At 51.7% G+C, this 27095-nt stretch overlaps 1 protein-coding gene across 2 annotated transcripts in view; it reads left to right on the top strand.

Annotated features, from left to right (window-relative positions):
• RYR1 (ryanodine receptor 1) overlaps positions 1-27095 on the top strand; it is a 160168-nt gene that overhangs the window by 88523 nt on the left and 44550 nt on the right. Inside the window, exons 66-87 of one of the 2 annotated variants that reach the window (XM_025369190.1) lie at positions 891-1223; positions 2946-3186; positions 5462-5549; positions 5651-5743; positions 6335-6349; positions 7767-7937; positions 9419-9478; positions 10073-10210; positions 10729-10841; positions 11022-11118; positions 11372-11478; positions 15580-15631; positions 15761-15826; positions 18020-18119; positions 18440-18519; positions 18615-18691; positions 19295-19368; positions 20046-20063; positions 21171-21251; positions 25379-25467; positions 25566-25694; positions 25805-25909. In XM_025369190.1, the coding sequence (XP_025224975.1) occupies positions 891-1223; positions 2946-3186; positions 5462-5549; positions 5651-5743; positions 6335-6349; positions 7767-7937; positions 9419-9478; positions 10073-10210; positions 10729-10841; positions 11022-11118; positions 11372-11478; positions 15580-15631; positions 15761-15826; positions 18020-18119; positions 18440-18519; positions 18615-18691; positions 19295-19368; positions 20046-20063; positions 21171-21251; positions 25379-25467; positions 25566-25694; positions 25805-25909 (2327 nt within the window). The remainder of the gene's footprint in view (positions 1-890; positions 1224-2945; positions 3187-5461; positions 5550-5650; positions 5744-6334; positions 6350-7766; positions 7938-9418; positions 9479-10072; positions 10211-10728; positions 10842-11021; positions 11119-11371; positions 11479-15579; positions 15632-15760; positions 15827-18019; positions 18120-18439; positions 18520-18614; positions 18692-19294; positions 19369-20045; positions 20064-21170; positions 21252-25378; positions 25468-25565; positions 25695-25804; positions 25910-27095) is intronic. The other variant, XM_025369191.1, reaches the window with a different exon arrangement.

Below are 27095 nucleotides of genomic sequence, written 5' to 3'. Positions count from 1 at the left end.
AAAAATAGCACTTGGTGGCCAGGCGCAGTGGGTCACGCCTGTAATCCCAGGACTTTGGAAGGCCAAGGTAGGAGGATTGCTTGAGTCCAGGAGTTCAAGACCAACCTGGGCAACATAGCAAAACCCCATCCATGGAATTTGGAGCTGTGGAATTTATTTTAGTGATGGTGACATTTGAGGGCATCGTCAAGCTTGGAGACATAGGGTGAGGGGTATCTGAGCGTGAGAGGATTGAGGGAAGGCATGGGTTCATTCCTTCATTCAGCAAATATGTATTGAGCAGTTACAATGTATGAGGCGCTGTCCTAGTCACCTGAGGTTCAGCAGTGAACAGATAAAATAGACAAAAGTCCCCTGAGTTCTGGGTCCAGAGGCTAGAATGAGGCGTGGACCTGGGGGGAATATACGCTCCAGGGCAGGAAGCTCGTCTTCTTGGTCAGCTGTGCTCCCAGAATGGCACCTGGCCCAGAGTCAGCAAGTGAGCAAGTGACAGGTTGTCTGTTTCAAGGGAGTGAACCAGGTGTGGGATTCAGAGACGACGCCGGGGGACGGGGTGGGGTTGGAAAAGGTCTCTTTTGGAGTATGCTGCACTGTAGGGATGAGGGGAATGGGCTTGGGATGTGGGAGATTTTAGGAGGGAAGGTTTCTAGGGGTGAGATTTTAGGCAGCAGACAGGCTTGGGGGTGTGAAGTGTTTGCAGGGCCACTGAGTTTCAGTGTGAGGGTTGGGAGAGGTAGTTGGGCTGGAGGGTGAGATGGGAGGAATAGGGTTTGGGAGACTGGTTTGGGGGGTGGCAATTCAATGGTGTCTGATGTATTGTGGGGAAGGCCAGGGCACTGAGGTCTGGGGGTGATCGGTTGACATTCCCTGCCCCCCTCCCTGTACCCCAGTCCTGGGGCTCCCCAACAGTGTGGAGGAGATGTGTCCTGACATCCCGGTGCTGGAGCGGCTCATGGCAGACATCGGGGGGCTGGCCGAGTCAGGGGCCCGCTACACAGAGATGCCGCACGTCATTGAGATCACGCTGCCCATGCTATGCAGCTACCTGCCCCGATGGTGGGAGCGCGGGCCTGAGGCACCCCCTCCTGCCCTGCCCGCCGGCGCCCCCCCACCCTGCACAGCTGTCACCTCTGACCACCTCAACTCCCTGCTGGGGAATATCCTGAGAATCATCGTCAACAACCTGGGCATTGACGAGGCCTCCTGGATGAAGCGGCTGGCTGGTGGGTTGGGGGCACTGGGGGTCTGAGGGGTGGGTCAGCGGCCTGGGTTCCCTTGGCCAGATGTTCTGAAAGGGAGACCCATGGTCCCCTGGGAGTTGGGAGGAGTCAGAGTGTAGGTTTTTTCAGCGTCAAAAGGCCAGGGGTCAACTGGGCATGGTGGCTCACAACTGTTACTCCAACACTTTGGGAGGCCAAGGTGGGAGGATCAGTTGAGGCCAGCCATTTGAGACCAGCCTAGGTAACATAGCATGACCCCATCTCTTTAAAAAAAATAAATAACTTTTTTTAATTAGCCAGGTGTGGTGGCACACACCTATAGTCCCAGCTACTTGGGAGGCTGAGGCAGGAGGATCTCTTGAGCCCAGGAGTTGGAGGCTGCAGTGAGCTGTGATTGCACCATTGCATTCCAGACTGGGTGACAGAGTGATATACTCTCTCAAAACAGACAAACAAAACAAAAGGAAGCAAAGAAAGAAAGAAAGAGAGAGAGAGAAAAGGAAGGAAGGAAGGAAGGAAGGAAGGAAGGGAGGGAGGGAGGGAGGGAGGGAGGGAGGGAGGGAGGGAGGGAAGGAGGGAAGGAAGGAGAAAAAGAAAGAAAGAGAAAAAAGGGAAGGAAGGAAGAAAAAGAGAAAGAAAAAGAAAAGGAAAGAAAGAAAGAGAAAGAAAAAGAGAAAGAGAGAGAGAGAGAAAGAGAGAGAAAGAAAAGAAAAGAAAAGAAAAAAGATCCTCAAAGCATTAGGTTTCCTGATTCAGAAGTTTCATGTAAGGGCCAGGCATGATGGCTCATGCCTATAATCCCAGCACTTTGAGAGGCCAAGGTGGGTGCATCACTTGAGACCAGGAGTTCAAGACCAGCCTGGGCAACGCGGTGAAACCTCGTCTCTATTATTTAAAAAAAAAAAAAAAAAAGGTTTTGTGTAAGGAAACAGGTTGTGGATCAGGGTCAAGCTAGCAATCAGGAGCTGGGATCAGAGGCCAGGATCAGGGGCCAGAGGCTGGGGTAAGAAGCCCATTTATGACCTTGGGGTCACATAGTGACCAGAAATCACATAGTGAGGTAAGAGTCTGGGTATGGGCCAGGTCAGAGGTTAAAGATTGGGGTCAGGGGTCATGCTAGTTAAGGATGAGGTAACAGGCCAGGCACAGTGGCTCACGCCTGTAATCCCAGAACTTTGGGAGGCCGAGACGGGTGGATCTCCTAAGGTCAGGAGTTCGAGACCAGCCTGGCCAACATGGTGAAACCCGGTCTCTACCAAAAATACAAAAGTTAGCTGGGTGTGGTGGCAGACGCCTGTAATCCCAGCTACTTGGGGGGCTGAGACAGGAGAATCGCTTGAACTCAGGAGGCGGAGGTTGCGGTGAGCCGAGATGGCACCATGGCACTCCAGCCTGGGCCACAAGAGTGAAACTCTGTCTCAAAAAAAAAAAAAAAAAGTGAAAGAAAGAAAGTGAAGTAACAGGTGAGGCTTCAGTTGTTAGAGGTCAGAAGAAGTCAGGGATTTGTGCCGGGCTGGGGTCACAGGATAGGGACTGGGTCCTAGGTTCAGGTCAGGAGCTATGGCTGGGATCAGTGTTCAGGGACGATGTCCGAGGTTAGGGTCAGGCTGGGGTCGTATGGCAGCTGCTAGGTCGGAGGTGCCGTTAGGGAGTCGGGCTGGGAACGGAGGTCAGGGCCTGTATCAGAGGCCGGAGGTGGCATCGCAGCCCACTGCGCCCCTGCAGTGTTCGCACAGCCCATCGTGAGCCGTGCGCGGCCGGAGCTCCTGCAGTCCCACTTCATCCCCACCATCGGGCGGCTGCGCAAGAGGGCGGGGAAGGTGGTGTCCGAGGAGGAGCAGCTGCGGCTGGAGGCCAAGGCCGAGGCCCAGGAGGGCGAGCTGCTGGTGCGAGACGAGTTCTCCGTGCTCTGCCGGGACCTGTACGCCCTGTATCCGCTGCTCATCCGCTATGTGGACAACAACAGGTCAGCGGCGCCCCGCCGTCCCCCCGCCCTACGCCCCGACCTACCGCGTCCTCCAGCCCCAACTGATCTCTGCCTCCTGACTGGCTGGAAACTTCTTCCAATGCTCTGGCTCCACCAGCCTTCTGACTCTTCCTCCTGGTTTCTTCTAGCTTTGAGAACATGGGCCTAACATCACCCAGCCCACTTGTTTCTTTCTTTTTGGTTTTGGTTTTGGGGTTTTTTTTGTTCGTTTGTTTGTTTGTTTTGAGACAGAGCCTGGCTTCGTTGCCCAGGCTGGAGTGCAGTGGTGCAATCTTGGCTCACTGCAACCTCCACCTCCCGGGTTCAAGCAATTCTCCTACCTCAGCCTCCCCAGTAGCTAGGATTATAGGCGCATGCCACCACGCCCGGCTAAGTTTTGTATTTTTAGTAGAGACAGATTTTCACCATGTTGGCCAGGCTGGTCTTGAACTCTTGACCTCATGATCTGTCTGCCTCAGCCTCTCAAAGTGCTGGGATTATAGCCATGAGCCAATACACCTGGCCAATGTGATTTTTTTTTTTTATCATTCTCCTAATGCTGGACACTTAGATTGTGTCGATTTCTTTGTCACTATGCACAACACTGTAAGGAACAGTTTGCTTTTTTAAAATTATTATTATCGAGACAGGGTCTTGCTCTGTTGCCCAGGCTGGAGTGCTGTGGCATGATCATGGCTTACTGCAGCCTTGATTCCTGGGCTCAAGTGATCCTCTGCTTCTGCCCCTGTGTAGCTGGGATTATAGGCTCACACCAACATGCTCAGCTAATTTCTGTATTTTTATGGGGTCTCACTATGTTGCACAGGTTGGTCTCGAATTCCTGGGGTCAAGCGATCCATCCGCCTCAGCCTCCCAAAGTGTTGGGATTACAGAAGTGAGCCACCACACCTGGCTGTGATTTTTTTTTTAACATAACAATACACCATGAAAGACATATAGGCCGGGTGTGGTGGCTTATGCCTGTAATTGCCTTGGGAGGCCGAGGCGGGTGGGTCACCTGAGGTCAGGCGTTTGAGACCAGCCTGACCAACATGGCAAAACTCTGTCTCTATTATGAATACAAAAATTAGCCAGGCGTAGTGACGCAGGCTTGTAATCCCAGCTACTCCAGAGGCTGAGGCAGAAGAAACGCCTGAGCCTGGGAGGCGGAGGTTGCACTGAGCTGAGATCGTGTCAGTGCACTCCAACCTGGGAACAGAGCGAGGCTCCATCTCAAAAAAAAAAAAAAAAAAAGACATATAGATTCACCCCTTTTGTCTTGGTGGTTGTGTGACATTCTCTGCTGTTGGATATAGTTCCATTTTTAACTCAGTAAATATGAACAAATTGTGGTTTCTTCATACAATGGAAGACCCCATGGCAGTGGGAGTGAACAAGTTCTTTCTACACAGAATGTGATTGGCTTTCACAAATGTTAGGTGGAATGAAAGAAGCCAGAAAACCAAGAAATAAACTACAAATTACACCATCTCTTTAATGTTCACGAGCAGATAAAAATAAGTCTGGGGCCAGGGGCAGTGGCTCACAACTGTAATCCCAGCACTTTGGGAGGCTGAGGCAGGAGGATCACTTGAGTTCAGGAGTTTGAGACCAGCCTAGGCAACATGGCTAGACCCTGTCTCTACAAAAAAAGAAAACATACAAAAATTAGTCAGGCATGGTGCCACACACCTGTAGTCCTGGCCTCAGGCTGGGACTGGGAGGCTGAGGTGGGAGGATGGTTTGAGCCCAGGAGGTCAAAGCTGCAGTGAACTGTGATCACACCACTGTGCTCCAGCCTGGGCAACAGAGACAGATCCTGTCTCAATAAGGGTTTTTTTCTTTAATACAAGTAAATAAATAAAATATGTGAACCTACTTAGATTCTGACTCTGTCCCCCCAAAAAAGAAATTTTATGGCTGGGTGCGGTGGCTCACGCCTGTAATCCCAACACTTTGGGAGGCCAAAGCAGGTGGATCACCTGAGCTCAGGAGTTTGAGACCAGCCTGGGCAACATGGCAAAACCCTGTCTCTACTAAAAATACAAAAATTAGCCGGGCATGGTGTCGGGCACCTGTAGTCCCACTTACTCAGGAGGCTGAGCCAGAGAAAAAAGAATTAAATGTTCACCTGAATGGCCAGAAGACCCTAGAAACCCCATCCCTCTGACTGGATGTCTCCTGGTCCCCATCTCCTCCTCCAAGATCTCTCTCTGGGCAGCCCCCTTCCCTGGGATCTCCACCCCCTCCCTCACCTCCCCTCCGCTGACCTCAGGGCGCAGTGGCTGACGGAGCCGAATCCCAGCGCGGAGGAGCTGTTCAGGATGGTGGGCGAGATCTTCATCTACTGGTCCAAGTCCCACGTGAGTGCCCACCCCAACCGCCCTCCCCACCACCAGAGGAGCCACAGCCCACAGGCGCCTGCCTTCACCTCTCCGGTCTCCAACACTGCTTCCCCCATCAGAACTTCAAGCGCGAGGAGCAGAACTTTGTGGTCCAGAACGAGATCAACAACATGTCCTTCCTGACTGCGGACAACAAGAGCAAAATGGCTAAGGTGGGGGCTTGGTTCTGGGAGGAGCACTTGGCAGAGAGGGCGGGAGCACCCTCTAGGGTTTCCTACCTGGCCTGTCCTCACGCAGCCAGCCTGTCCTGGGCGCATTCCCTGCAGCCCTCAGAGCAGCCCCTGTTACCTTCTCTCCCTTGTTCCCCAGCTCCTTCCTCCTCCTGTATCCTCTCCCTCCTCCCATCTCCCTCCTCCTCCCCAGCTCCCTCTTCACTCATTCCTGTCTCCTTCCTCCTCCTGGATCTTCTCCCTCCTCCCATCTCCCTCCTGTCCATTTGCTTCTTCTCCAAGCCTCTCTCTCCTCCCATCACCCTCCTCCTCCCCATTTTCCCCCTCTTCCATTTCTTTCTTCCTCTCCCCATTACCCCATCTCCTGCTTTCCTCCCTATCCTTCTCAGAACTGCCCTCCTCAGGTCCCAAAAATGACCCCTACCCCAAGCCAAGGCCTGGAAATGCCCAGCTAGAGAATACATGGCAGGTGGGGCAGAGGAGGTGGGGTGGTGGCAAGTTGGAGTTGGGCCTGGGCTTCTCTGCGGGGCTGGGGTAACCCTTCTTGTCTCTGTCTGCGGTCCGGTGGAGCAGGCGGGAGATACACAGGTCAGCCCCACATCTGGGACCTTCCGCATGTCTCTTGGCTAATGCCCTCTTCCCCCAGCCTCTGCACTCCCCCCCCGACCCCCGAGAAAACCCCTGCTTCTGTTCCTCACCCCTGTCCTCCACTCCCAGCCCCCACCCATCCTCCTTCCGTTCCCTTGCCTCCCCACCACCCCCATCCATTCCCATCCCAACCCTCGGCTTTTGGCAATTTGACTTCTTTTCTTTTCTCTTTTCTTTTCTTTCTTTCTTTTTTTTCTTTTTTGGACTTTTGTTCTGAAAAAAAAAAGAAAAGAAAAAAAGAGCACCTCTCAGCTTTTACCAAAGCATCTTGGGCTGAGGTCGAGGGTAATGGGGGTGGGAGAGGCACGCGGCGCATGGTTGGGGAGGGGGCAGCACCCTCACCGTGCAGTGGTTTAAGGCTTGGGCTCTGGACTATATGGACTAGGGTTAGAATCCTGTCTTGATAGTCAGCTGTGTGACCTTGGCCAAGGGTCATCCTTTTGAGCCTCTGAGGGCATCCAGCCAGCAGCCCCCACCCCAGGGCTCTGCGAGGACTCAGGGAGAAGCTGCATGTGTAGCCTGCAGCAGTGCCTGGCACAGGGGTCATGCTCAAAGTTGCCAGCCAGCGTGGATGTGGCTCTGCCCAAAGCTTGTCATCGGGGCTTCTCGTTGGCATGACTGAGGTGGCCCTGGCCCCGGGTCTGCACCCAAGGCTCCAGAACACGGCTGTGGGACTCTGTGCCCCATGTCTCTGCTTCCAGGTCTTTCTGGATGTGTCTTGCATCTTTGGTCTTCCTGTCTCCTTGTCTTTTTCAGTCTCTCAGTGTCTTTTTCTTGCAACTTCTCTTGTCTCTTGAACTCTTTGTGGGCCTGCATCTTTGTTTCATTCTTGAGAACTCGGTCTTGGGATGTGAAGTGTGGGGTTGTGCATGCTGTGGACGGGGTGTTGTACTGGGGTTCCTAGGGGATTCTGGAAGATGACTGCTAGAAGTTGAGATAGGCCCAGAATTGGGGAAAATCTGGATGGGCCTGGGTTAGAAATTGGAGCCAGGCAGGCACGGTGGTGTGTGCCCATAGTCCCAGTTATTTGGGAGGCTGAGGCAGGAGGATCACTTGAACCCAGGAATTCAAGTCCAGCCTGGGCAACATGGCAAGACACCATCTCTAAACATACATTTGTTTAAAAAGCAAGCAACTGGGAATTTGGGTTGTGGGCTTGGGTCTGGAGGGTCTCCAGTCACGGCTGCAGGCCTGAAGTGTAGGGTTAGCAAGGCTGGGGTGGAATTGAGGTGTCCTTGGCCGTTGGGGAGGGAGCGCCTGCTGTCCAGACTGGAGCCTGGGGTGTGGATGATGGCCGCAGGCTGGGGCGGGATTGGGACTGGGGCTTGGGCTGGTGCTGAGCCCTGTGTCCCCACAGTCCGGTGGCTCGGACCAGGAACGCACGAAGAAGAAGCGCCGCGGGGACCGGTACTCCGTGCAGACGTCGCTGATCGTGGCCACGCTGAAGAAGATGCTGCCCATCGGCCTGAACATGTGCGCGCCCACCGACCAGGACCTCATCACGCTGGCCAAGACCCGCTACGCCCTGGTGCCTGCCCAGCCCCGTCCTTGGAAACTTCCAGGATCCCGCCCGGCACCCACTGAGCCCCTGGGACCCTAGGGGACAACCAGGATCCCACTGAGCCCCCCGGGTCCCTGGGAGCCTTCTCTTCAGACCCTACTGAGTTCTTTTCCAGGACCCTGAGGACTCACTGGGCCCTCTGGGATGCCCTGAGGACCCCACTCAAGATATTGCCAGGGCACCACAGACCTAAGGGCCCTCACTGAAACCCCGCTGAAACCTAGAAAAGTTCTAGGACCCCTGGGACCCCCATGAGGACTGCAGGACCCCGCTGCCTCCACTACTGGACCATGCCACACCTGCTGAGATCCTGAGAGTCCTCCCAACAAGATGAGCCCCCGAGACTCCTCTGAACCCGCCACCAAGGCCCCTTCAAGCCCCTTGGGACCTATTGAGACCCTCATGACCCCTCCTTCCCTCCCCGCCAAGACTGAATGTCTGGGTTCCCCCGAGCCCTCGGCTCACCATCCCTTTCCTTCAGGACCCGGCTGACGCCTCCCCCTGGGCCCTGTTGATGTCCAGTTAAGCCCCCAAGGACTCTCAGGGGCTCAGGGAGCCCCTGTGACCCTGAGTAACTCCCCAGGATCCATGAGCCCCATCCCCAGGACTGCACCCAAACTTCTGAGGTCTCAGGTGTCCTGGAGACCAAAGGACCTGGGCCCTAGAACCTCTTAAGCTCGCTGGGATGTCGAGGCGGCCTCCCGGGACCCCACTTACCCCTTGTATGGGACAACAAGGACAATCTCCCTCCTGTCCGATCCTTTCCAGCTTCAGGGGCCCTAAAGAACCCTCCCAGGATTCTGCGCCAAGACCCTTATAGCCCTACCCCTAGGACTACACCAATACCCTGACAACCTATTAACCCCGGCCCCTAAAGACCACCCAGTTGCTACCCTGCTACCACCAGGACACCACTTCCGTCAGGACCTCAAGCACCTCCCAGGACTGCTGAGTCCTGCCAGGACCCCAGAGAGCCCTCCAGGGTCCCATGGACCCCTCACCTTGGTCCTTGAGGGCTCCCCATCCTGCTGATGCCCCCTTTGGCCCCTGTGTAACCAATGACTCGGTTGACCTATCTGACCCCCCATGACCTCTGCTGACCCCTTATGATCTTCAAAGACTCCCTGCCCTACTCTGACCCCCAATCATCCCTCTTTGGCCGTATTTGACCTTTGATGAAATCCTCTTGTCACCCTCTGCCTCTTCCCAACCCCCCACGAGGCCCCTCGAATCCTTACTGTATCTTCAAGGTGACTCTGTGACCCTCTGGCCCCTCTAGGACCCCTTCCGACCCCTGTCTACCTCTGCATCCTTTTGTTTCTCTCAGACCCTCCGCCCCAAGAAAAACCCCTTCAGTTCCTGGGGTACTGGGCCTGGAAGGAAAGGGCTGTGGGTCAGGAAGGAGGCTAGGACCTCCAGAGTGACCCAGCCTGGCCCTGTCTCCCCAGAAAGACACAGATGAGGAGGTCCGGGAATTTCTGAACAACAACCTTCACCTTCAGGGAAAGGTATGCCTCCTTTCTCTGCAAGCAAAAGAAGCAAGTCAGAATAATAACCACAATATTAGCGAAGGTTTGAGCATTTACCAAAGACCAGGCATCGAAGAAAGACCTCAAAGGTCAGGAGTTTGAGACCAGCCTGGTCAACATGGCGAAACCATGTTTCTACTAAAAATACAACAATTAGGCCCAGCACAATGGCTCACGCCTGTAATACCAACACTTTGGAAGGTCAAAGCGGGCAGATCACCTGAGGTTAGGAGTTCGAGAGCAGCCTGGCCAACACGGTGAAACCCCGTCTCTCTACTAAAAGTACAAAATTAGACGGGTGTGGTAGTGGGTGCCTGTAGTCCTGGCTGCTGGGGAGGCTGAGGCAGGAGAATCGCTGGAGCCCAGGAGGCAGAGGTTGCAGTGAGCCGAGATCGCACCACTGCCCTCCAGCCTGGGTGACGGGGCGAGGCTCCGTCTCAAAACAAAATGATGAAGAAGAAAGGCCTCAACATGCACTCACCCACTGAGTGCTCCCAAAAGCGGAAAGAGGACATCCGGCCGACCCTGTGCGGAGGGTCCCTCACACCAGCGACCCCTCCTTCCTCCTCTCAGGTCGAAGGCTCCCCGTCTCTGCGCTGGCAGATGGCCCTGTACCGGGGCGTCCCAGGTCGTGAGGAGGACGCCGACGACCCCGAGAAAATCGTGCGCAGAGTCCAGGAAGTGTCAGCCGTGCTCTACTACCTGGACCAGGTGGGTGGGGCCGGAGGGGTCTTTCTGCTGGGTCTCTGGGCGGAGCCTGGCAGGGGGAGGGGCTTTAAGAATGTGGGTGGGGTCTGGAGATGACTATTAAGTTTTGGGGCGGGGCAGGAGGTGGATCCTGGAGTTTACGGTGAGCCTTAGAATGGATCGGGGGAGGGGTCTGCTGCTTAATCTTGCATCTGGGGGCGGGACGGGGAAGGGGCAGAATTTTAGATCTAGGGGTGGGGCCTAGAGGAGAAGCGTTGAGTTCATGGGCAGGGCCTTGGGTGGGTCGTAGAATTGGTCGTGGCCTGGGTCGTGGTCCTGGCTCTGTGGAACCAGGCCTAGGATGGAAACTTAGGTCTGGAGGCGGAGTCAGGACCCTGACTCTGTTGGTGAAGACAAGGTTTTCCTTCTGCCATGTGTCGTACCTAAATATGGACTTGGGCACAGCTGAGCAGTTTCATCCAGGGCTTGGAGTGAGAGGGGCAGGATCTGGGGATGTGACTGTCCCGCTATCCCCTCCCCAGACCGAGCACCCTTACAAGTCTAAGAAGGCCGTGTGGCACAAGCTTTTGTCCAAGCAGCGCCGGCGGGCAGTCGTGGCCTGTTTCCGTATGACGCCCCTGTACAACCTGCCCACGTAAGGCCCCCAGGGACAAAGGGAGCGTGAAGGGCCGCGGAGAAAGGGTGGCTGGAGAGTCTGGAAAATGGAGGGCCAACGTGATGGCGCCTTGGGGATGGCTGGGGGCTGCAGGCGCATGGGAGGTCGAGAGGCATGGAGGAGAGCGCGTCCCAGTGACGTCACACCTCTCCCCTGCAGGCACCGGGCATGTAACATGTTCCTGGAGAGCTACAAGGCTGCATGGATCCTGACCGAAGACCACAGTTTTGAGGACCGCATGATAGATGACCTTTCAGTGAGCTGGGGCCCGCCTGGGGGAGTGGGGGGCCAGCTGGATAGGGCTAGGGGTGGAGGCCACCCTTGGTACACCTCCAGGGGTCGCGCTCCACATCAAGGGGTATAGAAATGCAGCTCCTGGCTTGAGTAGTACCAAAGTAGGGCGCAGAATGTGGGAAAAGAGAAAAAAAATCCAGACCAACAGGGACATGGGGGAGGTGATAGAAAGGGACTCTAGAAACACTCTCCCCAAGCCTCTGCTCTCCCCCCAGAAAGCTGGGGAGCAGGAGGAGGAGGAGGAAGAGGTGGAAGAAAAGAAGCCAGACCCCCTGCACCAGTTGGTCCTGCACTTCAGCCGCACTGCCCTGACGGAAAAGAGGTGAGGACTCTTCCTAGGGCCCCAGAAATGCCCCCAAGGTCCTGGGAAAGAGGGGCACCTGGCCACCCCCAACTCCAGCCCAGCAGCCTCCCTATGCCTCAGGAGAGGCCCTCCAGGTCCTGGGGAGGCCCAGGACAGACAGATCTTTAAATGTCACTTTGCCGGCCAGGCACAGTGGCTCACGCCTATAGTCCCAGCACTCTGGGAGTCCGAGGCAGGCGCTCACTTGAGCCCAGGAGTTCAAGACCAGCCTGGCCAACATGGAGAAACCCCGTTTCTACAAAAATACAATAAATAGCCAGGTTTGGTGGTGGACACTTGTAATCCCATCCACTCAGGAGGCTTGAACCCAGGAGGCAGAGGTTGCAGTGAGCCAAGATCATATCACTGCACTCCAGCCTGGGCAACAGAGTGAGACTCTGTCTCAAAAAGAAAAGAAAAGAAACATAAATATCACTTTGTTAGGACAGGCACAGCCACCATACACCGTTGCATGGCTGAACAGTTCACAAGGGCATCTCTGAGGGGTTCACATCACAGACAATGTAGACTAACTAGGCTTTTCTAGAAGAAAGTGTCTTGCTCAAATAAAATCAGTATATTATGAAAAAAATCCATATGTAGGACAGATTTCCAACAGACAGAAGTAGTGGGGGAGTTTTCTCTAATTCCCTCAAAGGCTTCATGTGGGCTAATGACAGGCTTAGTAATAAATAATTGTGATGCAGATGGCGCAGCTGCTGCTGCTACTGCTGACAGTAGCAGGCAGCCATTCATCAAATGCTTTTTATGTGTCAGGCACCAAGCTAAGCGGTGACATCTATATCCTCTCACTTCACCACCACACTGTGAGACGGATTATTGCAGCTCCTTTGTGTGGATAAAGGAATGAAGGCACAGGGATTTATTTTTCATTTTGTTTTCTTTTATTTATTTATTTATTTTTTGAGATGGAGTCTCACTCTGTCACCCAGCCTGGAGTGCAGTGGCACAATCTCAGCTCACTGCAACCTCCGCCTCCCAGGTTCAAGCAAGTGGGATTACAGGCGCCCACTGCCACACCCAGCTAATTTTTGTATTTTTAGTAGAGATGAGTTCCCACCATGTTGGCCATGCTTGTTTCAAACTCCTGACCTCAAGTGATCCTCCCGCCTCGGCCTCCCAAAGTGCTGGGACTACAGGCGTGAGCCACTGCACCTGGCTTATTTTTTGAGACAGTCTTGCTCTCTTGCCCAGGCTGGAATGCAGAGTCATATCATAGCTCACTGCAGCTCAGACCCCCCCACTTCACATCACCCCGGCCTCAAGAGATCCTCCTGCCTCAGCCTGCTGAGTAGCTGGGACTACAGGCATGTGCCTCCATGCCTGGCTATTTTTTTTTTTTTTTTTTTTGGTAGAGATGGTGGTCTCACTATGTTGCCCAGGCTGGTCTCAAACTCCTGAGCTCAAGCAATCCTCCCCACTCAGCCTCCCAAAGTGTTGGGGTTACAGGCGTGAGCCACCACGCCTGGCAAGGGTTTATTTTTCTTTTTTTTTTTTTGAGACGGAGTCTCGCTCTGTCGCCCGGGCTGGAGTGCAGTGGCCGGATTTCAGCTCACTGCAAGCTCCGCCTCCCGGGTTCACGCCATTCTCCTGCCTCAGCCTCCCGAGTAGCTGGGACTACAGGCGCCCGCCACCTCGCCCGGCTAGTTTTTTGTATTTTTTAGTAGAGACGGGGTTTCACCGGGTTAGCCAGGATGGTCTCGATCTCCTGACCTCGTGATCCGCCCGTCTCGGCCTCCCAAAGTGCTGGGATTACAGGCTTGAGCCACCGCGCCCGGCCAAGGGTTTATTTTTCTTATATAACGTGAAGTCAAGAGCTAAAGACTTCAGGACTGGGCAGTGGCACAGGGACACTGACAGGGGCCCAGGGTTTTTCTAGCTTTCTGCTCTGCCTTTCTGAGCTTCTGTCTGTAGTCCTGGGTAGATGCCGCACTTCCAGGCATCACAGCCACATGCCAGGCAGAAAGAAGGAGAAAGGCTCCCCACTCTTCACCCTTAGCAAGATCTTTGGTCTCTCTCTTTTTTTTTTTTTTTTTTTTTTTTTTTGAGACGGAGTTTTGCTCTTGTTGCCCAGGCTGGAGTGCAGTGGCATGATCTTGGCTCATGACAACCTCCATCTTCCGGTTCAAGCGATTCTTCTGCCTCAGCCTTCAGAGTAGCTGGGATTACAGGTGCATGCCACCGTGCCCAGCTATTTTTCTTTCTTCTTTTCTTTTTTTTTTTTTTTTTTGTATTTTTAGTAGAGATGGGATTTCACCATGTTGTCCAGGCTGGTCTCAAACTCCTGACCTCAGGTGATCCGCCCACCTCAGCCTCCCAAAGTGCTAGGATTACAGGCGTGAGCCACCACACCCAGCCTTCTTTGGTCTCTTTATCCAAGAGATCTTTGGTCTCTTTATCTCTCTGGTGGGCTTCCACACAGATCTGATTGGCCAGAAATTCTGACAGGAGGCCATCTCGGGCTGCAAGGTGATGAAGAATTTGAGTGTCCCATTTTGCATCCTGTGGGAGAGCAATGTCTCTGGAGTTTGGCCATCCAGGTTGAGTCCCAGTGCAAGCTGTGTGACCCCAGCCGAAGAAGGGTCTTTGTATCTTAGTTTCCCCCACCTATAAAATAGGACTAGTAACATACCCACCCAACTGAATGACCGTGAGGGTCAGTTTGTTAATATATACAAGGCACCTAGAACAGGCACTGACATGGTGTTCGTGTAAACACTCAGCAGGTGTTGGCCATTGTACAGGAGACCCAAGCAGAAAGGGATTGGCCATACTTGTTATTGGGCTGACACGTGGCAAGAGGGCCCTGGGAGCTCCAGCCTTCCATCACTCCATTTTAGCATCCCCAGTGGAAAGGTAGTGCCTCCGCCATTAGCTCCAGCAAACCTCACTGAATGGGCCAGGTGTGGTGGCTCATGCCCTTAATCCCAGTACTATGGGAGGCCAGGAGTTCGAGACCAGCTTGGGCAACATAGCAATACCCCATCTCTACAAAAAATAGAAAAATGGCCGGGCGCGGTGGCTCACGCCTGTAATCCCAGCACTTTGGGAGGCTGAGGCGGGCGGATCACGAGGTCAGGAGATCGAGACCATCCTGGCTAACACGGTGAAACCCCGTCTCTACTAAAAATGCAAAAAATTAGCCGGGCGAGGCGGCGGGCGCCTGTAGTCCCAGCTACTCGGGAGGCTGAGGCAGGAGAATGGCGTGAACCCAGGAGGCGGAGCTTGCAGTGAGCCGAGATCGCGCCACTGCACTCCAGCCTGGGCGACTAAGCGAGACTCTGTCTCAAAAAAAAAAAAAAAAAAGAAAAAGAAAAATTAGCCAGGTGTGGTGGTATGTGCCTATAGTCCCAGGTACTCAGGAGGCTGAGGTGGGAGGATCACTTGAGCATGGGAGGTCAAGGCTGCAGTAAGCCTTGATTGTACCACTGTACTCCAGCCTGGCCAACAGAGCAAGACCCTGCCTCAAAAACAAAATAAACAAACAAAACAACAACTCCCAGAATGGATTTTACTGGACAGCATGGACAACATGACCATTTCTTACCTGTCATCGTGGCCACACAGATAAAAGTCCTCATCGGCCATGCATCTGTCATAAGCCACCCTGGCAATGGCCACTCCAGCCACCTGAGCCACACAGCCTGAGTATGGGTAGGGTTGGCCCTCCAAAGGAAACCAGAAGCTCTCTTTTTTTTTTTTTTTTTGGATATGGAGTCTTGCTCTGTCACCCAGACTGGAGTGCAGTGGCGCAATGTCAGCTCACTGCAACGTCTGCCTCCTGGGTTCAAGCAATTCTCCTGCCTCAGCCTCCGGAGTAGCTGGGATTATAGGCAAACACCATCATGCCCAGCTAATTTTTTTGTACTTTTAGTAGAGATGGGGTTTCACCATGTTGGCTAGGTTCATTTCAAACTCCTGACCTCAAGTGATCTGCCCGCCTCAGCCTCCCAGAGTGTTGGGATTACAGTCATGAGCCACCGTGCCCAGCCCAGAAGCTCTTGTGAGACGGGGGTCCTCTCCACCAGGTCCTGACCACTCCCCTGCTTACTTCCCCAGCAAACTGGACGAGGATTACCTGTACATGGCCTATGCTGATATCATGGCAAAGGTGAGGCCCCACCCACCTCATCTGGGGCAGGTTTCCCTCTCCCCACCTGCAGTGCTTGTCCACAAAAAGGGCTGGGGCGGGATGGAGGGGTCTGCTTTGTTCATCCCTTAACTGATGCCCCCTCCCCAGAGCTGCCACCTGGAGGAGGGAGGGGAGAACGGCGAAGGTGAAGAGGAGGTTGAGGTCTCCTTTGAGGTAGGTGGGCTCAGGAGGTCCTGGAGGGAAGGGATGGGGGACCCTGACTGCAGTCATCTCCCATTCGTTCAGCAAAGCTCTGGGGACACAACAGTGACCAAGTCAGTCCACTGGGGAGACAGATAACACCAGCCAAACTAACACCACAGGGTGTGCACCATGGTCATGGGGGAAGCTCAGGCAGAGGGGTGAGGGCTGGGATGATTATGGGGGAACCTTGCAGGGATACAGCAGCCCAAGCAAGGTGCCTGACCCGGCCTGCAGGAAAAGGTATCAGGGAGGGCTTCTCGGAGGAGGGGACTTCTGAGCAGAAGGATAAAAGGAGCCTGCCAGTTGAAGACAAAGAGAAAAATGTTCCACGTAGGGAGGATAGTATATGCCAAGGCCAGGCAGCAAGAAAGAGCTAGGAAACGTGCAATTCACTGATCCATTCATTCATTGAGACAGTCAGCAAGCATTTACGTCATAGTTTTCTGAACTGTTTCTGTGCCAGAGTCCCTTCTGGCACCTGGTGAAGACTTTCTCAGGATCATGTTTTTAAATGTATAGAATGAATTCATAGCAGAGGAAACAAGTATTGAATAGCTATCAAAATATTTTAAAAATGAATTTGTGATCCAGTAGTACTTGTACGTTGTTAATCTATCAAATAAGATCTAAGGCGGGGCACGGTGGCTCACACCTGTAATCCCAGCACTTTGGGAGGCCAAGGCGGGTGGATCACCTGAGTCCAGGAGTTCAAGACCGGCCTGGCCGCCGGGCGCGGTGGCTCAAGCCTGTAATCCCAGCACTTTGGGAGGCCGAGACGGGCGGATCACAAGGTCAGGAGATCGAGACCATCCTGGCTAACACGGTGAAACCCCATCTCTACTAAAAAATACAAAAAACTAGCCGGGCGAGGTGGCGGGCGCCTGTGGTCCCAGCTACTCGGGAGGCTGAGGCAGGAGAATGGCGTGAACCCAGGAGGCGGAGCTTGCAGTGAGCTGAGATCTGGCCACTGTACTCCAGCCTGGGCGACAGAGCCAGACTCAGTCTCAAAAAAAAAAATAAAAAAAAAAAAAAAAAAAGACCGGCCTGGCCAACATGGTGAGACCCCGTCTCTACTAAAAATACAAAAATTAGCTGGACATGGTGGCATGTGCCTGTAATCCCAGCTACTCAGGAGGCTGAGGCAAGAGAATAGCTTGAATCCACGAGGTGGAGGTTGCAGTGAGCCGAGATCACGCCATTGCACTCCAGCCTGGGTGACAGAGTGAGACTCCATCTCAAAAAAAAAAAAAAGATCTAATAATGGATCCAGCAGCTACTATAATTGAGAAGTAGTGATGAACATAAGTGATATTTAAAGACATCTTTGGGCCATTGTGAATCTCTCTTCCTGGACCAAAAGAGCAGAATTTCAATAGGAAATGGTTCTAATTCTGCAGTAATAATGTGATATGGAATATACATTAATAATAATGTGGTATGGAAACATCTGTGAATTTTTTTTTTTTTTTTTTTGAGACAGAGTCTGGCTCTATCGCCCAGGCTGGAGTGCAGTGGTGCGATCTCGGCTCACTGCAAGTTCCGCCTCCCTGGTTGAAGCGATTCTCCTGCCTCAGCCTCCCAAGTAGCTGGGACTAAAGGCACCCGCCACCACGCCCAGCTAATTTTTTGTGTTTTTAGTAGAGGCGGGGTTTCACCCTGTCAGCCAGGATGGTCTTGACCTCCTGACCTCGTGATCTCCCCACCCCAGCCTCCCAAAGTGCTGGGATTACAGGCGTGAGCCACTGTGCCTGGCCACATCTGTGATTTTTATTGGTGACAAAACCACAGGTTTTGCTAATATTGCTGTGATTTATGGTTTCATCCATAAAGGAAGGAAATGCTACTTTTCTGTTAAAGGATGGAAAACATAAAAATATAACTTTTCATCATCCAAGTTCACAGATGGCCTGGAGGCCCATGGACCCAGGTTAAGACTGCTGCATGCCCAGCTCTGATTTATGTAGATTTTGCCCTATGCCTAGCCCCATGCTAGGTACAGGAGCTATATCAAGGGTGTGAGCCCCAGGGGATGGAAGGAGCTCATGGTTGAAGGAGTGAGTTGTGGATGTGGCTGGAACAGGGAGGGTGGAAGTGAGAATGTGAGGGGGAAAGGCTGGGCTGGAAAGCCTGAACTTGCCCCCATGGGTCTGCCTCCCTGCCCAGGAGAAAGAGATGGAGAAGCAGCGGCTCCTATACCAGCAAGCACGGCTGCACACCCGGGGGGCAGCCGAGATGGTGCTGCAGATGATCAGTGCCTGCAAAGGTGCCCCTCACATGTTCATTGGGCTCTTCCGAGTGCACTCATCCTATCCTCACTCTTCCTGGCTCACCCATTTCCTGCGGACCCATTTGCCACCCCTCCATGCCTGTGGTTTGCACGCACACCCCAGCCCTTGCAGCTTCCCCTTGCATACCTGCCTTGCAATTTCTCACTCATCCTTCAGTCACAATCACCCCTGCATGCACACCTTAGCACACTCTTACATCCCCTTTCTCACATCCCTTGGGATGGCTGTTTTCTGTTGGCTGGAACACACTGCCTTCCAACTGGGTGGGCCATCTTTTGTCTCCCACTCCCTCCAGGAGAGACAGGTGCCATGGTGTCCTCCACCCTGAAGCTGGGCATCTCCATCCTCAATGGAGGCAATGCTGAGGTCCAGCAGGTAACAGAGGCAAAGGGACTTCAGAGGAAGGCAAAGAGGGGTGGGAGGTTCTTGTGTGACTCCCAGTTCCTCCTCCCCTGCCTCCCCCTCTGCAGAAAATGCTGGATTATCTTAAGGACAAGAAGGAAGTTGGCTTCTTCCAGAGTATCCAGGCACTGATGCAAACATGCAGGTAGGTTCGAGTGGACCTCTTCTTGTTAAGCTCTGTTTGGTACCACTGCCACCCCACTCCTGGTACCATTTCTGGTTCGGATTCTGCTCTTTCAGTCCAGGGAAAGAGACTCACTCAGAATCACTCAAATAACAGGGAATTTATTATAAGAATTAATGTAGAACAATAAGGAAGGCAAAATGTCATAGGCTTGAAGAATGAGTTGCATTATGGATTCCAGACAGTGGAACCAAAAACTTGAGAACTCAAGGGGAACTTGACAGGGAGATTTAGGAGCTCTCTGATGACCCCTCTTAATATGCCTCTACTGTTGTCTGCCTTTATTTGTCTCTTGCTGCTGGCTGACTTTTCCTACCCTCTGCAGCTTTTGCTAAATGGATGGTTTCTGGTTCTTCGTTATTTCAGCTTGCACATGGTTCATCCTGGCCCTACCTTATGTCCTAGCTTCTGCCAACTCTTCATTTCTGCTTCCTCTTGATTTCAGCACATACATGATATACTGTGGCTCTCCAGCCTACCATGGTTGGGAGCTGCCAGGCCCTGGAAGAGAGGAGGGCAGAGGCTTCATCACATCCACCCCCGTTTTTCCTTTCTTTTCCTCAGCGTACTGGATCTCAATGCCTTTGAGAGACAGAACAAGGCCGAGGGGCTGGGCATGGTGAACGAGGATGGCACTGGTGAGGCCCTCCCTTGGGCTTCCCTCTCCCTGGGACATCTTCTTTCGGGATTCCCGCCACCCACCCCCACCCACCATTGCCCAAAGCTCCCTTCCTCGAAGACACTGGTTCCCAAGGGCTCCCTTGGGTCCCTCCCTCTGCTGTGGTCCCCCAGTCCCACCCCCTCCATCCCCCTGGGGTCTCCCTACCCATGTCCACCACCCACCTCCCCCCGCTGACCAGAAGTCATTCTGTCTTGTGTTCTCACCCATCACCACACGGACCCCACCCTCCACGTGCCCCAAATGTCACGCCCTGGTTGCTGTTCTCTTATTAATGTCCCTAATCCGGGTTAATCACGTCTCCTCTTTGCCGTGTTGTGACGTGTCTAACCTTTCTACCCTGATCCTCGCTCCGGCCTTTCCACCTCTACGTCTTCATCTCTCTCTCTCCCTCTCCATCCTCTTCTTTCATTCCCTCTGCTTTTACCCTCATTTCCTATCCCCTTCCTTGCTAATCTACTTCCTTCTGTCTCCTTATCACTCTGCCTTTCTCTCTGTGGGTTGTTCCTCTCTCTGTGTGTGTCTTTCTGTGTCTTTGTCCCTGACTGTCATTGTGTGTGTTTGCGGTCTCTGTCTCCCTGTCTCTTTTTCTCTCTTTTCTCCTGCTTCCTCCTCCCATCCTGTTGGCTGCCCCAGTCATCAATCGCCAGAACGGTAATTCCCCCAGCCCACCCCTGTGCTGTGCTGCTGCCACCCACCCCTCCTAACCCCGTCCGCCCCTCCACCTGGGGGCTGAGGATCTGGGACGTGGAGGGGAGGGAGGGACTTCGGCAGGTGCGCCCTGCCAGTGCAAAACCTGGAGATCAGGAGTCTGGGGAGCATGATTCAGGCCCCAGACCAGCCACTGAGAATACATGGGCCTGTGAACAAGCCTCTTACCTTCCCTAAGCTTCACTCTCCCCATGTGTAAAACAGAAGCTAGAAAATACGGCAAAGATCTCTTTCCAGCTGGATATTGTTGGTCTTCCAGACCCAGATTCGCAGTCCCGGTGTGGAGTGATCCCCACTCCCACCTACTCTGCTCTTTGCGCCCCGACCTCAGATTGGTCGGTCAGCGTTTCCCACCCACCAACCGAATTGGTTGCCTCCGGCATCCACTCTGATTGGTGTGCGCCTGCCCCCTCAGCGCCTGCCTCATCTGCGCCTGCTCTGGTTGGCCCATTTGCGGTCTAGCCTCCTCCCCTACTGCCCACCATGATTTGCTTCTTTCAGATGCCCATTCTGATTGGCCCTTGTTTACACGCCTCCCTTCTGCTACTCCTGGATTGGCTGCTTTCAAGGCATCTGGGCCAATTGGCTGGCTTTCAATCTCCATCCCTTATCCGAGCCCAATCTTCCCCTGCCCAGAGCGTTTGTGTGAAGGTGACCCAAACCCCCATAATCCATTAACCTCCACGGCCTGAAGGGGGGCTGAGGGAATCACCAGCTGCCTGAATGTCTGCTAGGTCAGCAGACACTCCCGAATGTAACACAAGTGGTGACATCAGAGGGCACTGATGTAGAAAGACACTTGAGGCCTCAGCTTCATGACTCAGGGCCCCTCGGGTCTCCATCTGCTGATGTCATGGGCTCTGAGGTCAAGACCACCTGGCGTCATGGATGCCCATGGCCCTCACAGTGTCTTTGGAGTGGCGGCTACTCCTCCCAGCACCCCCATGCTTTGTGCATGCGTGTGCAGTGTGCATGGGCCTTGTGCATGTGTGCGCTGTGTCTTGGCGCATCTGACCCCTCCTGGGCCCCTGTCCCCTCCTTTCCACCCAGGAGAGAAGGTCATGGCGGATGATGAATTCACACAAGACCTGTTCCGATTCCTACAATTGCTCTGTGAGGGGCACAATAATGGTGAGGAGGAGGGGTGTGGGGTGGAGGGGAAGCCGAGGTTTGGGGCGGGTACAGAAGGGTTACCTGAGTTAGTGTCCAATCCCCTCCTCCCGCGATCAATGATGGCCACTCTCCAGCCAGTGTCGATCCACCTAGCTTCAAAATCTCTCTGGAGGCCGGGCGCAGTGACTCAGACCTGTAATCCCAGCACTTTGGGAGGCAAAGGCGGGTGAGATCAGGAGTTCGAGACCAGCCTGGCCAACATGTAAAACCCCGTCTCTACTAAAAATAGAAAAAAAAATAGCAGGCGTGGTGGCATGTGCTTGTAATCCTACCTACTCAGGAGGCTGAGGCAGGAGAATCGCTTGAACCCATGAGACGGAGGTTGCAGTGAGCCGAGATTACACCATTGCACTCCGGCCTGGGCAACAGAGCGAAACTCCCTCTAAAAAAGAAAAAACTCTGGAATTTCTGGAATCTAGCCACTTTGCTTCCGCTTCATCTCCTCTGGCCAGTCCAATTCCCCAAAAGCAAACTGCCAAAAACCAATTTGGCCAAAAATCAATTTGCTCAAATGGACAATTTGTCACACGCTATTTTCCCACAGGCAGTCTGCAGTGGCTGCCAAAGTTCAATACACGTGGTGGATTTCTGTACTTTAAGTCCAGAAAAGACCTAAAGGAAAAAACTGCCTGGCATTTAAAAATAAATCTATTAGAATCGTTTGTTTATTTTGCTTGTAAAATCTTTGCAGAGGAAAAATCTGTATGAAGGCCGACAGATTCTTTCCTATCTTAAGCAAGAGTTCCGTTTTGTTGTGGCTCAGCCAATTTAACAAGATTGAAGATGACAGCAAATTAATTACACAACATCAGTGATGAGAAATACAGTCTCACGCCGCAAACCTAGTTTACAACTTTACAGAAGAGTCAAAATTCTGCACAAAAAACATTCTACCCAATGCCATTTCCTATAACAAACATGTACAGTCTCAAGATTGTGGTTATAACCTTTAGCAGATGATTAGGAAACCACAGACTACCCGGAAATTAACTTTCATGACAAGAATTGGAGCAATTAGTAATCTAACTTCCATAGAACCATAGAACCTTCACCTACTTGGTTAGTGCTTTGTAAGGTAACTGATTTCTAAATATCTTTAATCTTCATTCTTTTTCTTTCAACAAAGGATAAAGCATGATCCCTTTGTCTTGAATTTTCAAAAACTCTTGTGTCCACAACCAGTTTTTCAAGGTTTATTAAATACCTTTGTGCCATGGGACTAAGATTTTCTTTCTCCTTTTTTTTTTTTTTTTTTTTGCAGAGTCTCACTCTGTCGCCCAGACTGGAGTGCAGTGGTGTGATCACAGCTCACTACAACCTCTGCCTCCCGGGCTCAAGTGATCTACCCCTCAGCCTCCTGAGTATCCAGGACTACAGGCATGCATCACCATGGCTGGCTAAGTCTTTTATTTTTTAGAGACGAGATCTCACTATGTTGCTCAGGGGATCTCGAACTCCTGGATTCAAGCGATCCTCCTGCCTTGGCCTCCTAAAATGCTGGGATTACAGGTGTGAACCACCACACCCAGCTGGGACTAAGATTTTCATTCTTTAATTTTAACTAATATGGAATCAGTCTTTGGGTTTAAAATACATTTTATTCCTCGGGAATATGAAGTTTTGAAAATTGGAATGTTGTTATGAGAGGAATTGCTGTCTCCCAACAAATTTGCAACCCAGTCCTCTGCCTAAATTCGTGACCCAGTCAAACAGATGCTTGAAATAACTTTCAAATCTCAGACCCCTTGCATGTCTTGAGGAGTCAGTGCTATTCAAAGCAGACAAAAGGTTTGTCTTTCATTTATTTGCACATGTCTATAACAGGTGTTTTCAGTCGGCAGAATTTTTTTTTTAACAGGAGCTGTGTATCTTTTATTTTTGCATATAGTCCAATCTAAATTAAGACAGTTTAATAATTTAAATTAAGACAAATAAAGGAGTTAGAAAGCAGGGTTGATGGGAAAACCTGTACCTTTGCTTACAAAATTTTGAATATTTGAGGAGGCTTTGTCTATATCATGAAACTAGGCAAAATGGGCCTTCTGTTGAGCCAATGTGATAGAGCAATTGTGAACTGACTCTAAAAAAGTTAGGAGGAAAGAAAAACTGGGGGCGAAAATACTTTCAGGGGCTGTGAAAACCTTCCTGTGCAACGTGATGTTGCTATAAACGTTTAAAAGGACATGGCTGGGCACTGTGGCTTATGCCTGTAATCCCAGCACTTTAGGAGGCTGAGGCAGGAGGATCACCTGAACCCAGGAGTTCAAGACCAGCCTGGGCAACATAGGGAGACCCTGTCTCTTTAAAAAAAAAAAAAAAAAAAAAAAAAAACATATACTACAGTATAATAAACCTCCAATCATATTCTACGGTGTAATAAACCTCCAATCATATACTACAGTATAATAAACCTCCAACTACCCATCACTCAGCTTTAACAGTTTGCTGCCATAGAACGATGTTTTTTAAATAGTGGGAACCACCCCATCAGACAGACGTTCATGAATCAGTTTCACGCAGAGGTTCTCATCGTAATTGTACACTGGCATGCCTGGGGAGCTTTAAAAGAGACTGAAGCCCAGATTTTGCCTCTAGAGATTCTAATTTAATTGATCTGGGGTTGGGCCTGAGCCCTGGGATTTTTAAAAGCCTCCTGGTTGTTCTGATGTGCAGCCAAGGTTGAGAGGATGAGAACCACACATTTCTTCTTTTGTAGTTAACTAGAGCGGTACAGGACAGAAAAGAACAGAATGCATGGCACAGAGTAAGGCAATGCGAAACTTCTGTTTTGGGAATAGGTGAATATAATTTCAGATTGAACATATATTATCAGGTCTCAATGTAATAAGGATTTCCTTGACCGGGTGTGGTGGCTCACGCCTGTAATCCCAGCACTTTGGGAGGCCACGGCAGGTGGATCACAAGGTCAGGAGTTGGAGACCAGCCTTGCCAATATGGTAAAACACTATCTCAACTAAAAATACAAAAAAGTTAACCGAGCGTGGTGGCGCATGCCTGTAACCCCAGCTACTCGGGAGGCTGAGGCAGAAGAATTGCTTGAACCCGGGAGGCAGAGGTTGCAGTGAGCCTAGATCACGTCACTGCACTCCAGCTCAGGCAACAAGAGTGAAACTCCATCTCAAAAAATAAATACAAAAAATAAAAATATTATTGAGGGCCTACTATGTGTCAAATGTGGTGGTGGGTCATTTATTAATTCAGTTTTTTCCAACAAATATGTATTTTCAGCACCAACTATGTAGCAGGGAGAAATAGAGATTCAGTCCCTCATTAGTTTCCAAACAATTTTTATCAAATTCCTACTATGTACTGGGGATATTCATGCATTTATCCAACAAATATTTATTGAGCACCTGCTAAAGGCCAGGGAACATAAGGATTGGTCACTTGTTCATTTATTCAACATATTTTATTGAGTGTATAATACATGCTCACAAGATTAAGATCGTCACATATTCTTTGCTACAACAAATTTGTTGCGTTCTTACTATGTGTCATGCAGTATTCTAGGCTCTGGGGATACAGTAGTAAAAGAAAACAGTCCCTGGCCTTATGGGGAATTTTTTTTTTTTTTTTTTTTTTTTTTTTTTTTTGACAAGGTCTCCCTCCGTTGCCCAGGTTGGAGTACTGTGGCATGATCACAGCTCACTGCAGCCTTGACTTCCTGGGTTCAAGTGATCGTCCCACCTCAGCCTCCTGGGTAGCTGGAACTATAGGTGTGAGCCACCATGTCCAGCCAATTTTTAAATTTTTTGTTGAGACCAGCCCAGGCTGGTCTCAAACTCCTGGCCTCAAGCATCCCTCCCACCTCAACCTCCCATAGTGCTGGGATTACAGGCATGAGCCACCTGGCCAGTATTTTTAGATAAATGAATAAATGATCATTCTTCTTTCTCTGACACATAGTAAATACTTCACAGTTATTAAATAAATTGATAATGATATGCCTTCTGGCATACAACAGGCACTCAACACATGAGTATTGCATAAATGAATAAATGACCCACTGTTCATCTCCCCTAGCACATGGGAGGTGCTGGATAAATGACTTTTCATCTCCCCAGATTTCCAGAACTACCTACGGACACAGACAGGGAACACGACCACTATTAACATCATCATCTGCACGGTGGACTACCTCCTGCGGCTGCAGGTGAGGACGTGAGACGGCTCATATGTGACTTGGGTCGGGGGCTGCAGGGCCATGGTCGGCCCCAGCACCCCCTCACACCCTGCCCGCCCCCTCCTTAGGAATCCATCAGCGACTTCTACTGGTACTACTCAGGCAAGGATGTCATTGAAGAGCAGGGCAAGAGGAACTTCTCCAAAGCCATGTCGGTGGCTAAGCAGGTGTTCAACAGCCTCACTGAGTACATCCAGGTAGGGCGCTCCCCCTGGGGCGGAAGTGGGAAGGGAGGGGGTCCCGCATCGCGATCCCTGATCCCTTCTCGGGGATTCCTTTCCCGCTCACACGGCCCTCTGCCTCCCAGGGCCCCTGCACCGGGAACCAGCAGAGCCTGGCGCACAGCCGCCTTTGGGACGCAGTGGTGGGATTCCTGCACGTGTTCGCCCACATGATGATGAAGCTCGCTCAGGTTCGAGCCCCTGTGGTCTCCATCCACCTGCTTCTAGGCATCCCCCAAGTGGTCCATTTCCAAGTCTTGCCCCATTGGTCAGTTTGTCACCCACGTGCTCCCGGCATGTTCCAGCCTGGTTCCCTCTCAGTGGCCAAATCCATCCTCTTTCTGGATTGGCTCTCTGCATGACCCCGCCTCCTCCTGTGCCCCCTCCCGCCCTACCAATCAGCTGGTTTTCCATCCACGCTTCCATTGATCGGACGTGTTGGCCCCGCCCCAATGGCCAGAGCTCCTCTATGATTGGTTGCTGTTTTTCTCTCCCATGAGGTCATCTCAGATGTAGACAGTCCTTGGGCTAGGATGGGGCTGGCTTCTAGATTCGAACCTGGGGCTGAGGAAGTGTTTTGCTTCTTTATCTTGCTTGCGGCAGATGACACCTATATCAGGCATTCATGATGTAAGGTCCCTGTTGAGCACCATCTCCCGTCTCCATAATCCTTGTGTTCCTCTTTCCCTCACCCCTTTGCAGTCTTGCCAATGTCTCATGAACACTTAATCCATTTGCTCTGCCTCTGTCTGGTAACCGTATTCAAGGCTGCCCTATACCGTTCCGCAGGTTGTGCACTGCACAAAGGCACGACCTCTGAGGGCATCCACATCCTACACATCATGGTGTATTTTTACAGTACTTTAGTTTTCCAGCAGATGGCAGTACAGTATCCAGCATATAATAACTTCCCCACAGGAAGTGTTTTAGGGGGCACCTTTTTTTCTAATTTGCCCAAAGGTGCCCCAGGGGCTGGCAGAAACCCTAACTGGTTGTCATCTGACTTTTGAAAAGGAGTTGAACTTAGTATGCAATTCCTCCGTGTCACAGCAGCTGAAGTTGTGCTGTTGGTATCATCCTAAAATTCTAGAGAATGTTGGTATCATCGTGTAGAATTCCAAATCCTGCAGGACTAATTCATCCGCCACCATCTAGTCTAGGTTGCAAAAGCTAGAAATCCAATGCAAAGTGGTGGCTTAAGAAAAATAAAAATAAGGAATTTATCAGTTCATATCACAGATCCAGGGCTTAGAGTGATGTCAGCAGAACTGTCCCCTCTTTGACTGCATTTGGAAGCAGGCTGTCTCCCTGGGCTGGAGAAAATGGTGCCGTAGGCTCCTATCCACCCTACTCTTTTTTTTTTTTTTTTTTTTTTTT

The sequence above is a fragment of the Theropithecus gelada genome, chromosome 19 (assembly GCF_003255815.1).
Source record: "Theropithecus gelada isolate Dixy chromosome 19, Tgel_1.0, whole genome shotgun sequence".
Taxonomy (NCBI): domain Eukaryota; kingdom Metazoa; phylum Chordata; class Mammalia; order Primates; family Cercopithecidae; genus Theropithecus; species Theropithecus gelada.
Note: the sequence above shows the minus strand (reverse complement) of the source record. Positions and strands in the feature narration are given on the sequence as shown.